Here is a 13,584-nt window from a genome sequence, read left to right on the forward strand (position 1 = left end):
TAATTTATCGATGCAAAGTTTTTATGCAATTGTAGATGCTGGGGTCAAGAAGAGTTTGAATGCTAGGGTGTGGGTAAAAAAAACAAACATTAATTTACTTTTTTGTTCATGTTTCAGGTATTGATTCAAATAAAAAGAAAACAAATAAAAATGATAACGCTGGAAAACAGGCAACCACCCCTGGTGCCAGCAATTCAAAAAGTGGGTTAAGTTTGTTCATCGGTGATAAGTTCCCAACTCTTAAAGATGTTGAAACTGGAAAATTATCAGTATGTATTTTTACAGTTATTTTTTTAAATTAAGATGGTTTTTTCAATACCTTATGTAAACAAATAAGTATTGCATTTATATTTATATATAAAATTATAGAAGCGTAAAATCTACCGCTAGTTTTAAATATACTATTGTTAAATTTAACAAATTTGAATAATGCTCTGTAGTGATAAGCGACTTCAGTGCTCAATGGAAGTAGTTTTGACATTGATATTTTTAATGCAGTATGTGCTGTCGTACCATCTATAGCCACAGCAGCTTTACCGGTATATGCACAAGCTATATACACATTACAATATCCATCAGTGTTAGTAAATCTATTATATATTTCCATTATAAGTTTAATCACAAACGTTTTTCCACAGCCAGCAGGTCCTGTGAAAAATATTTGCAATGGACTTTCAGGATCAGATAACAAATGGGGTATGGTGTGCGAAAGAAGTTCTGCCATGTGCATTAAATTACAGAAATCTTCATGGGACGACATTTAACAATAGGTCCAAGTTTATTAAGCATTGCTATACGTAGATCTTTTTTTATATCTGAGTTTGGATTGTTGTATAATTGTTCAAAAGGATTTGTTTCTGGAAGTCTATTTGCGATATTTTGTATTTCTTCTTCATCACATGGAGTTTCTTCGCGGCATAATTCACGACAAATTATAGAAATAAACTGAAGTCACAAAAGAAAATGATAATAATAAAAAATTGGACATTTTAGAAAAATATATATAAATATAGACAGAAATTCAGCTTAATCAATCTGCAGACAGAGTTTGATAATGGTTCTCTTATCAAAACTGCTATAGATAGCATGTTTTTTAATATTAGGTAAAGTTTATATTGCATTAGTACAGAGTTGTATTTAGTGGTTGGCCACAAACATGTTTATAAAAAAATGTTTTAATGTTTTTTAAAGTTTTTAAAGATTATAAAGGTTTTTAATTAATTATTATTTGACAGCATATATTATGTCACATATGTAATAATATTATGTTTAGTGTTTTATTAATGTTTTAATGTGTAATTAATTTTTAATTTTAGTCAACTGATGAGGTATTTCCTCGAAAGCACTTTTGATATATAGAAAAGAAAAAAAATATAATGAGATAAGGTAAAAGCTCTTATTTATTCTGTATTTTGTTGGATTGTGCTGAATTTTGTTTATGCAATTCAGAGGATGATGGTCAAAAAAAATATTTATTTTACTAAATTATTATATCTATGTATACTTGATGATCTTTATCTATATATCACGGAACAATAATCTCAATGCACCAGTTCTAAATTTCAAACAGTTGCCCATCTCCTGCCTGCGGAGGAGGCTTTACAGCCTTGTGATGGAAGCATGGCAGCAAGAATGGCACACGACGACTAAGGGAACCGTGTGGGAGTTCCTTGATGCGGTTGCTTTGTTTGACCGACATCAGTAGTTTGCCTAAGGGAAAAGGCTCCTACCACGCTGCTGTAGGAAGCTAACCAAGAGATGTGGCTGGCTACCAGCCAGATTAAGGCTCCAAGCGTTTTAATGGTGGACAGGTACTTGCTGGCACTCAGCGGCCTAGGCGTGGCAGCGAATTGCTGTCATTGATGAAATAAATTTAATTATTGATTAGTCATATATGTTTTAGCAGTTGACGGGGTGCGTCTACCTGTTTTAGTGATATATGACAAGCGGGCAGTGGGACATACAAGTGAGTGGTATGATACCACGCATATTCCGCTCACGCTTTTAGGTTAGCTATAGGAGCTAGTTAGGACACTGGTCGCTAAACTGTTTTGAGGCTCGGTAGCCGTTTGTGGCACAGACATTCGGTCTTATGCTTTAGGGTGACCGAATGGGGTGTGGTGGCGGGAGAAATGCCAAGCAAACCAACCAATCTATATATACACACACACATACATATACCCATATCCATATACATATACATATATATATATATTGAACTAAAAATTTAATTTTGTAGTAAAAAATAATCCTACAGTTTATTTACGTACTCATTCATCTATATGGAAAAAATATTGCAATCAAAACATTTTATGTTGAAATCTGGTTGGTGTATTCAAGAACATATGTATTTGAATACATAATATCATTGTGACTGAGGTTTATTTTCTTTATAATGTGAATAAATTATAGTAATAGCATTCTGATTACAGTGTTTCCTGTGTATACCATTATTTTTATTGTATTGTAATCACATGTTATACTACTGATAACTACTGAACATTGATTTATACCTATGTAGAAGTGTAGTGTAATTTTTTATTCTACCCTGTTGGATGTTCTCTATAAATAGAAAATGTAACAAATTCATTGAGTGGATATGTTAAAAAATAGTTATTTCAGCTTATGGTATAAAAATTAAAAACATACTACCATAAGTGTGAAATTTTAATATCATTCTTAACAAGTCATTTTGCAGGATAGGCAAAAAATGTTACAAATAGGAAATTATTACTACCAATAATAGTAAAAATAAATTTTACAAAATTTTAAATGCAGTATTTGATTTTTCACAAATTAATGGAATCTGCTACTGTTCCATGTATCAGTCTTTTAAATTTCTTTTTAACGATGAAGACAATGAATGACCAATTGATAAGTACTAGTTTGGAAATAATCCATTTCATAATTTAGCTTTGATTGAATTAATGCAAGATCTTAACGCATAAGTAAGAACATAGAAACAACAAATAAAAAAGATAAGTTTAAAAGAGAAAAATCAAGATTAATTTATTTCCAGAAAATGTTAATTTATTAGTTTATTTTCAGAAAATGTTATCAATCAGCAATATATTTTACACATTTTTTCTTCTCCATGTGTCACATGGTTCGAATTAACCCTTGTGATTATTATAATTACTAATTTTCTTGTGCTTTCTTCATGGTCCCTATATAAATGTGTATATTTTCTCTATTTTAATAAATAGCAACAGCAGTATTAATAAATGTAGCATGTAACGGAGTTGTAAAATAGAATTAACTAATCGATAGACACTCTTTTAGAAGGTGGTCCAAATTTTTAAACGATAACCTTTTAAGAAATAAAATGTAGTTTAATATCATTGTTGCTAAAAATAATATATCTTTAAAAAGGAAAAGAATATATAGTAAGTCAATATACAAGGTGCTATCCAAACATTCCCAAAATTGTATTACGTGCACAAACGAGTGCTAGTACAACCAAACATTACCAATGTTTGGTTTACATTACCATTAGCAATGTAAATACATCCTTTATTGGTCAATATGCTTAGCTATTTTAATCTAAGAGGATGTGATTGTGATAGTTTTCCACTGTAAAACTTGCTTGTGATTGGGATTTTACATTGATCAATCTGAGTGAACAGCATATGTATCAAGTTCTATTGTAAACTTGGCAAAACAGCTGCAGAAAAAAAAAATGTTTTTGCAAGCATTCGGTTACAATGCTTGGGGTCAGATACAAAAGTATAATCGGTTTACTTTTTGAAAACAGTCAAGATCACATGTTGATGAACATTCAAGACACTGACTTTACAACAGAAAATGTTATAGCTGCTGTCAGAATGTGTTTGTGGCAAACCATTGATAATATCTGTAATAACATGTGATTATCATGTAGCACATGACAAGCAGTTTTTTCACAAGAATTGAACGTAGAAGAATTGCTGTAAAGTTTATGCCACAATTGTTGAGCGATGAATAGAAACTGCGTCGCATAAATTGTCTGCAGTAAACTGAAAAAAACTACTTTAAACTGACCCATATTTCCTTCCTAAGCCATTATAGATGATGAAAGTTGGGTTTATGAATATGACCCTGAAATTAAATAGCATTCATCCCAGTAGAAGTCCCTACCTTAACTTTTTCGCAAAGATAGACTGTCAGATCAAGATCAATATCGAATCCTTATTCATTTTGTTTCTTTGATACTGATGGGATTATTCAGAAGGAGTTTGAACCTCCTGAACAAATGATTTATGGAGAATTTTTTCCGGCTGTGCTAAGGCAAATGAGTAAGGTAGCATGTGAGAAGGAAATGCCCGGAGGAATGGTGGGTCTTCCATCACGACAATATGACATTGTCTGTTATTATTTTCATCATGCAGTAGTTTTTAGTGAAAGAAAAAATACCAGTTGTTCCTCATCCACCGTACTCGTCCAACTTGGTTTCATTTTTCTTCTTTCTGTTTGCAAAGTTGAAAATGAAGTTGAAGAATGAAGATTTAGCACAGTATCAAAGATTCAAGTAGAACAGTTGTCATTGTAGTATTTAAAACCAACTAATTATAGTTCTATTTATATTCCTTAACACTGAATCTATTTTTTTTTCCAGTTGACGCAAAACGTAAAAAACATGATTATGGTTGCAAAACTTGATGATGGTAAGCCAGTTACCGAAGTTCCAGAAACTGTACAAGATATGATTTTATTTAATATGAATTATCCTGATGCAAGGATTGTTGTCACAGAGTAATTTTTCTGTGTATAACTTAAACATAAGAAGTTGCAGTATAACATTGATATAATTTAAATTTGTTTTTATTTTTATTAATTTTTATATTCAGACTTGTCTGGTTTGATGTATTGCATTTTTTTATACTTCGCTATTTTCTTTTTGATCTTTGTTAATCTTTTAATTCATTACATCTTGTAAGCATATTAGCATCTTGTAAGCTATGTGTTAGCATATTAGAATAGAGAATATATTTTTCTGTGAAATGGAGTGAACAAATTCATTCTTATTGTTAATCAGAATGTCCATTGTACGTAGAAGTTGTACAATCCACTATTATATATTACTGTTATTTTAATTTTTATGTTTATTTAAAGCAATAGTTTTTGTGTTTGGATTATATTTTATACACTGCAGTACATTTAAAACAAAATATCAACTAATTTTTCGTGCCTGTAAGTTACTTTTTTTTACATTATATGTTAGAAGGAAAATTAGAAAATATTGGTAAAAATGAAAAAAACTCAGTAATATTAGAGAAAGAAGTTTAAAAAATATATATATAAGATGTATTATTAAATTGAAACTTTTGTTTAATTGCATCAAGTGGATGAATAATTTGTAATTGTTCATAAGACCCTATAATTTTTCATTTGATGATACGACGTGCAGATTTTCATTTTTTTGTAAATAAATTTTGTTGGGTGACAACTAAACCTTTAATAATATAATTAAATGGATGATAAAACAGTTGTCAACAATGTAATTAACTCTTGATTGATTGTATTAGTCTTTCATCTAGAGATGAAAGACTTTCATCAGGTTTGAATCCCAGTCAAGCATGGCATTTTTCACACACTACAGAATTCATTTATCATTTAGTAACTGTTAAAGGGTATAAGCCTGTTATTACTATGCAAATTTTCTTGTCTTCAGTCATTTGACTGGTTTTGATGTAGCTCTCCAAGATTCCCTATCTAGTGCCAGTCGTTTCATTTCTGTATACCCCCTACTTCCCTAACAATTTGTTTAACTTATTCCAACTGTTGCCTGACTGCACAATTTTTCCCATCTACCTGTCCCTCCAGTATCAAAGCGACTATTCCAGGATGCCTTAAGTGACCTTTTTAAGTCTTGTCTTTTCTTTTAGCTATAGTTTTCCAAATGCTTCTTTCTTCACCGATTTGCCACAACATCTCTTCATTTGTCACTTTATCTACCCATCTGATTTTTAACATCTCCTATAGCACCATATTTCAGAAGCTTCTAATATTTTCTTCTCGGGTACTCCAATTATCCAAATTTTACTTGCATATAAAGCTATGCTCCAAACATTTACTTTTCTTTTCTTTTCCTGATGTGTAAATTAATTTTTGATGTAAGCAAATTATATTTCTGATTGAAAGCTCGTTTCGCCTGTGCTATTCAGAATTTTATGCTACTGTTTCGTCCATCTTCTTTGTTATTTGGGAAGCAGTAATTCTGCTTCCCAAATAACAAAATTCTTCTACCTCCGTAGTATTTTAACGTAGTAATTCTTGCATAGGACTTCATCCATGCCACTCATTGTTTCTTCAAATCTTACTCTCGGCTAGAATTACTATATCATCAGCAAATTGTAGCATCTTTATCTTTTCACCTTGCACTGTTACTTCAGATCTAAACTGTTCTTTAACATCATTAACTGCTAGTTCTATGTGAAGATTAAAAAGTAACAGGGATAGGGAACGTCCTTGACTCCCTTTTTTATTACTGCTTCTTTCTTATGCTCTTCGATTATTACTGTAGCAGTTTGGTCACCAGAAAAATGAAAAATAATCTACAAGCCTATGTAAATAAATGATAAAAATGAATAAATGTTTGGAGATTTTAATGTAACAACTGTGAAAACATAATTATTCAAATATAATATTTTACGTAATAAATATTTAAAATTTTAATTCTCTACTGTATATAAAACGTAAGAAACGTAATGCGCACAAGAAAATAAACTGAATGTTAAGCAAAATATTTCTCAAACACTTACGTGCATCAGATGAGAATACCTTGTAACTAACATGAAGACCTGTTAAGGCTTTTTGTCTGATTTGCATTAAAAAAATTATAGTAATACTTTTTTGTAGTAAAATAACAGAAATGCTTATTAAAAATAATAAAGGCAGTAGTAGTGAATATATATTTATTTTTGAGCTTCTTTCGATATAGCCTGCTGTAATATTTTAAAACAATTTTTTAAAGTACATGAAAATATGTACAAATAGGAATGTTTTATTTTAGATTTTGTTTAACTCAAAAGAAATTGGTATTTTAATGAAAAATAAAGTCGATCAAAATAAATTATTATAGATTTATTACTGATATAATTTAGTAAATATTTACTGTAAATTAGTAAATATCATAATATTTACTAATTTTACACAAAATTCTGATAACATGAAGTACAAACTATATTTACACAAAATTCTGATAACATGAAGTACAAACTATATTCCAGTGCAGCTCCTAAAATCGTATTGAAAATTTTCCTAGCGCCAATATTAAATATATATATATATTTAATATTGTATGAATTACAAACCATAAAACAGTAATTACATAAGTTTAACATATAAATTTTGAAGAATCAATTTCTTTTCACGGCATCCCACATTTTCAAGTTATTTAATTCTATAATTACCTTATATATAATTCTATTAAAAATTTATTTTTAGTTCTCTGTTTTAAAAATTTTTGAATATATAATGAACGCATATGCAGATTTTGCTGTCCAGTAGTATTATCCTTTGTTTTATGGACATTATTGCCAACTGTTAGATTGTAATTTTATTATGATTTTAATTTAATCATCATCTTTGAATTTGATGATGTTGACCATTGTGGTGTTATTAACACAGTGGTCAGTATGTTAATGAATTATTTGAATTTAAAAAAAAAGAAGTAGAGTATGGTATAAATATATTTATACATGTAGGGAAATTGTATCAAATGTTAATTCAATGAACTATGGCAACTTCTGTTGTTATTAAAGTAATATTTTTATACAGTTATAAGTTAATATTCTTATATAATATATATATATAAAACAACCTTTACTGTTAAATTATTAATTGTGATAAGGTTAAATGTTTTTAACAGAAATATGTTACAAATTATCTTCTTCCTTAGCAGGTCATACGTATAATTATTTATATTAAGCATTAGAAAAAACATATATAAGGCACATTCATAAAGTAAGGGTCGTTAGTTCATAAAAAAAATTAACTTTTAGAAAAGGTTTTTACTTAGTTTTTGCTTACTACATATTTACTTCTCTTTTCCACATAATCATCATTCAGTTCTAAACACTTCATAATGCTGCACCAGTTTTTTTAACCCCTCTGCATAGAAGTTTGCTGGCTGGTAATTGAACCAGTTGACAACATTATTCTAAGTTCCTCGTTTTCAAACCGTTGTCCACCAAGCCACTTTTTCAAATGCAAGAAGAGGAAGTAGTTGCTAGGTAAAAGGTCGGGACTATATGGAGGGTGGTCAAAAAGTTCCCAATAAAAATCTTGATCTTCTTTTTGGTAAAGGCAGTGGTGTGAGGGTGTGCGTTGTCTTGAAGAAGGATTACGCCAGACGACTGTTTCTTATGTCGTTGATCTTGGATCGCATGTTTCAGTTTGGTGAGCGTTTTGCAATTCACATCAGCTGTAATTGTTGATCCACGTTCTGTGAAATCAGCCAAAATGATGCCCTTTTTGTTTCAAAAACTTCTAGCCAACATTTTTTAACTCAATTATGGAGATTGCTTAAATTTCTTCAGCCCTTTTTGTTTCAAAAACTTCTAGCCAACATTTTTTAACTCAATTATGGAGATTGCTTAAATTTCTTCAGTTTTGGAAAACTTAAATGGCACCACTGCATTGACTATTGTTTTGATTCTGCATCGGTGTAGGATATCCATGTCTGTAGGACTTTGCCCGTAACAGTGTGGGGAAACAAATCATCCCCATCTGCCGACTTCTGTGGCACAATGGTAGCGTCTTGGCCTTTCATCCGGAGGTCCCGGGTTTGAATCCCGTTGAGGGGTGGCATTTTCACACGCTACGTGTCATTCATCTCATCCTCTAGCAATACCTAATAGTGGGCCTGGAGGTTAAAAGAAAAAGAAAAAATCATCTCCATCTTGTCAATAGCAGTCCAAAAACGCTCGTCCACTGCACATTCTTTGCTTGTTATGTTGGTCGGTGAAGATTTTCGGCACCAACCTTGCACACAATTTGTGATATTCAAGCTTTTCTGCGACAGTCATATAGATAGAGGTGCATCCAACTTGCAGAAATTCATCAGCCAGAGTACTAATCAATCACCGATCACATTGCAGATTTCAGTTCACTTATTCAACAATTTTGTTGGCCTGAATGCTGGGCCTGCCACTCCGCTGTTTGTCATGTGCATTTGTGTGGCCATTTTTAAAGTCTCGACACCATTGTCTAACCTTTCCTTCACACATTAGTGTAGGTTCACACACTAGACACAACTCCTGATAAATTTCAGTAGCTGAAGCTCCTTTTACACACAAAAATTGAATCACAGTGTGCACTTCACAACTGATGGGAGAAACGATTGTTGCGGACATTGCGTTCTGCATTCACTGGCAGGCAAACAACTACTGTTTCAAAACAATAACTGCAATTGCTTCGTAAATAGCCAGCCCTGCATGCATGAAACTGTGTTCAGACCTGCTAATATTTAAATATAAGCCGATGTCCTTGTATGAATATGCCTTGTAGATTTAACTTGGCAAAGTTAATTTAAATCTCGTCTTATCTATTTCTGTGTAACATTTTTACAAATACTACACAAACTGTATGTCTATCTCATTGTCCGTAAGTTACAGATTTTTAACATGACTGATAATGTAACTTACGGACAATGAGATATAAAATATTATAAATAATATAAAATATTATGTTGTAACCTGTAAATATGCTTGTACAAGTAGATCTTTTCAGATCCTTTAATTATGTCGGCTGTCATTAAAAAATACACTAGACCCTTGTGACTTATGATCAAACCATATGATGGGTCACAAAATCACAAGGGATATTTAGTTGTACATAGGTATCCATACAATACTATTACAAAATATTACTTTTATTATTATGTAGCAAGCAGAGTATCTAATAAAGTTTAAGTTTGTAGCATCATTATCATCAACATGGATAATTTAACAAAATCAGATCTAGATTAGATTTGATAATTACTACTATCTATTCTCTGTCGATAATCTATGACTATTCTCTGGGGTCGAATTAGGTCATTCTAGCAAGGAATATTTTTTATATTATATTATTTTTGTTTATGTACATGGGGATGTCTTTATCAAATTGAGACCGATTCAATTCTAAGATGGTGTCATCGATTGGAATCCCAGTGATTATAATATATTGTGTTTCTTATAGTAACCCATAGATATTTAAATATAGCAGCATATATTATTTATAACATGAATAATTAAGAAACAATGATACTCATTGCTAATTGTAATAGTGAGTTTTTTAGTTATCTGGATACTATAATATATAAGCCATTAATTAGAGTTTGTATTAAAAAGCATTGGACATTAACTTGACTCTTGAAGCTGTTTTTCATTTGTTCTTCCCTAAAAAGTGACATATTTCATATTTTAATATGAATTTTTTATTAGTTTGTCATGAATTGCAAAAGTCTGCCCAGTCCAGGTGAGATCTTTATTATGAAAATTTAAGTCAGACCATCCATGGTTGGTTTTAATTTTTCTGCAGTTGAATTTTAGGGAGAATAAAATGTCTGCTTCTTAAGAGAATTCTCATTTGAAGTATGAGGAATTGCAAGTTTATATTTTAATTTAGATGGAAATCCATCGGTTAAAGAATTCATAAATATGAATGAATCATTTTGTTGTATCTGTTGTGTAGTGATTTAAATTCACTCGCAAAGATTTCAATATTTTATTATAAAAACATTAATCTAGATGAAATAAAATTTCTCTAGATTGATGGTCTAGACTTATAGAGAATAATGAGTGGAGTTTTAATTTTTACCATTATTCAGACCTATTTGTCTCAATTGATTTGTATGTATCGTTTAGGTACATATTAACCCGTTATTCTCATAAATTGAGATATGTAACTAATAAGATTTATTAGATTTTTTTTCTTTTAGTTATTCCAATGAAGAGAAACTTATACTGTTTTTCATTGGTTGTCTATGAAAACTGATTTTTGTTTTTATATATCTTAGTTTCTATGTTTAGTTATAAGTTATGTATTAATATTGGCTTAGTGGTATTACATGTGTAGTCTCAGAAATTTCTATTTCCAATTATTTCTCACCTGAACTGTTAACAGTATATGCTGATCTGTTAACAGTATTTTCTCTTAGTCAGGAAAAGAAAAATCAAGTATGATGTTACCTCAATTTAAAATTTTTCTGTATTATTTTTCAATATCTTACATCATTGTACTTTTAGTACGATGATGTATTATATATGTACGACGATAATGTATTGATGATGTACTGTATACATATAATGTATTAATTAAAACTATGTTTATTATTAATTACATTGTTCGCTAAGTGATTTTAAGTTAAAAACAAAACTTGATTAAACTTAAGCAATTATATCACAAAAATGTAAAAAAGAAAGTTATATTAAAGTAATAATGAAACTGCTATTCTAATTATATATAAATTTAACTTTACCAAATGAAGATGAACGTTAAAGAAATCAAAGGAACAGTGGTGCAGCAAGGTCGGGTAGATCCTGTGCAGAAAATTTCTTGTCACTTCCACATTGAAATTATTAAAAGAAGTTACAGTTATTTTCTGTTTGTTTACTTTTGTGAGTAAGCACTTAAAACCATTTTTTCCTAACTTTTCTCTCTGCAAATTTTGAAATGATATAAAAATCAATTTCTTTCACTACCTTGTTTCCATTTGACAAAATGGCTAAAGAGCTGAGCTTGACTCACAGTGGACTGAAGGTAACATTAATTTCAGTTTTGAAAACTCCTTTCACATGATGCTACTGAAACACATAATGTTAACAATAATCTTAAGGCTGAAGTCAGATGTGGTACAGTATCTGAAAGTTCATATCAAACAAAAAACTAAAAGTCTTAAAGATTTTCTTTTGAAACTTTGGCATCTTTAGATGTATTCTTAGTCATAGAATCTCTCTAAAGATACATCTTCAGAAAGTTCATCATAGTTTATGACTAAATTTTTTATTAATTGCAGGTCATAATGTAAGAGTACATTTTATGATAACACCGGTTGTTTACTTCTAGCTCAAGTATATCCTGCAGAAACAAACTTCGGTGGAAAGAAACACCTCCCCTTTCTTATCCGCTTTCCTTTCTCATATGCTTACCATTACACATTGTATAGTTCATCTACATTTCATTGTGTTTGTTGACTGAAATAACAAATTTCAATACATAGTTATATTGACTGGTTAATTAATTGCCAAAGTTATTAAACTTGTTTTAAATAATTTCTTTTTTTAAAGTGTCGTGAGCCCAAAAAAATATTTTAAAACCACATATTTTTGCCATTTTGTCACCCTCTCAGAGATGAACGAGGGGTGTGACCCACACCTACTGCACCTGCCTTCTTGTAAGCCACTAAGGACTAATAGTAAAATTAATACAGTTTTCAAGATATGTAATTTTCTTAAAATAATTTCTTTGTAAATAGATTTTATTGTGTTTTTTTTTTTAAGTTACTATATCTAATTGTAAAAACATTTACGTACATATTTTTCGTTTATTTCTGCAAAAATATACCATGTAATAGAAATCTAATGGTTAGATTTTATTTTTGTGTCAATTAACCTGCTAACCTGTTATTTCTTTTGTATTAGAATTTAATTTAGTTTGTAGTTAACAATAATGTGTTTAGTTTTTAATTTTATATTTTGTAATTGTTATGTTGGGTGCTGGAATGTAGCCAGAATTTATTTCATTTTTTGGAGGAAGGTCATTTTCAAAATGAAAAATTTCTAGAAGTCTAGAAATACTTAATTTCATGATATCCTTTTACATATGGTGGTTGGCATATTTTGCCTGTACTTTCACTTATTATGGAAGAAAATAAATAAACTTTATTTTGGAAAGATTTAAATAATTTTCCATTCCTTCATATATTTCAAGGGACTCCTCCACCTGGCACATATCTTTTAAGTTAAAACTGTTATGTATTTTCTTTTATTTATAATACAGCTTTTTACAATGGATTGGGTTTAAATTTTGTAAATTTATTTATAAGAGAAATATGATTTATAAGGAAAAAAATGTTGGTTATTTGATCTTTCCCTAATACTATTGTTTTTTTTTGTGTTCCTACCATTCTTGAATATTTTGTTTTGTTATTAATAAACGTTTTATGTAAACTACTAAAATTAGAATGACTTTTTTTACCACTTTTCCAATTTTTATAACAAATGTAAATTGACTATTGCATAAAAAGTTACTAATAATCTGAGAAAAGCAGATCTCATGAAAATATTTTCTAATATTATTTATCTTATAATAAATTTATCTTATTTAATTTTAGCATTAGGAAAGAAAATTCATTTTGACACAAATTTTAAAATAGTTTTTATTCTTTCCTGGGCATTTAGCTGACCGAACCTAACCGTCAAGGGATTTGAAATAAATCTCAACTGCCCTCTTGTAACAATCACACTATGACTCGCGCAACCTCTTACAATTTGATTTGTGTTGACACAAATCGGAGCCACTTTTTTCTGCGGATAGTCGTCATGCTTATGGCCCTCTTCACCACAATGCGCACAGACCGATGCATTCTTTTGGCCCTATAGCCGAAGCGACAACATTTGA

At 30.1% G+C, this 13,584-nt stretch overlaps 1 protein-coding gene across 2 annotated transcripts in view; it reads left to right on the plus strand.

Annotated features, from left to right (window-relative positions):
* Positions 1–13,142, plus strand: part of LOC142332320 (uncharacterized) — a 65,110-nt gene extending 51,968 nt beyond the window's left edge. For both annotated transcript variants that reach the window (XM_075378690.1, XM_075378689.1), the window contains 2 exons: positions 118–269; positions 4,595–13,142. In XM_075378690.1, coding sequence (XP_075234805.1) covers positions 118–269; positions 4,595–4,735 — 293 coding nt within the window. In that variant the 3' untranslated portion in view covers positions 4,736–13,142. The remainder of the gene's footprint in view (positions 1–117; positions 270–4,594) is intronic.
* Positions 13,143–13,584: the final 442 nt, after the last annotated feature.

The sequence above is a fragment of the Lycorma delicatula genome, chromosome 11, assembly GCF_047948215.1.
Source record: "Lycorma delicatula isolate Av1 chromosome 11, ASM4794821v1, whole genome shotgun sequence".
Taxonomy (NCBI): domain Eukaryota; kingdom Metazoa; phylum Arthropoda; class Insecta; order Hemiptera; family Fulgoridae; genus Lycorma; species Lycorma delicatula.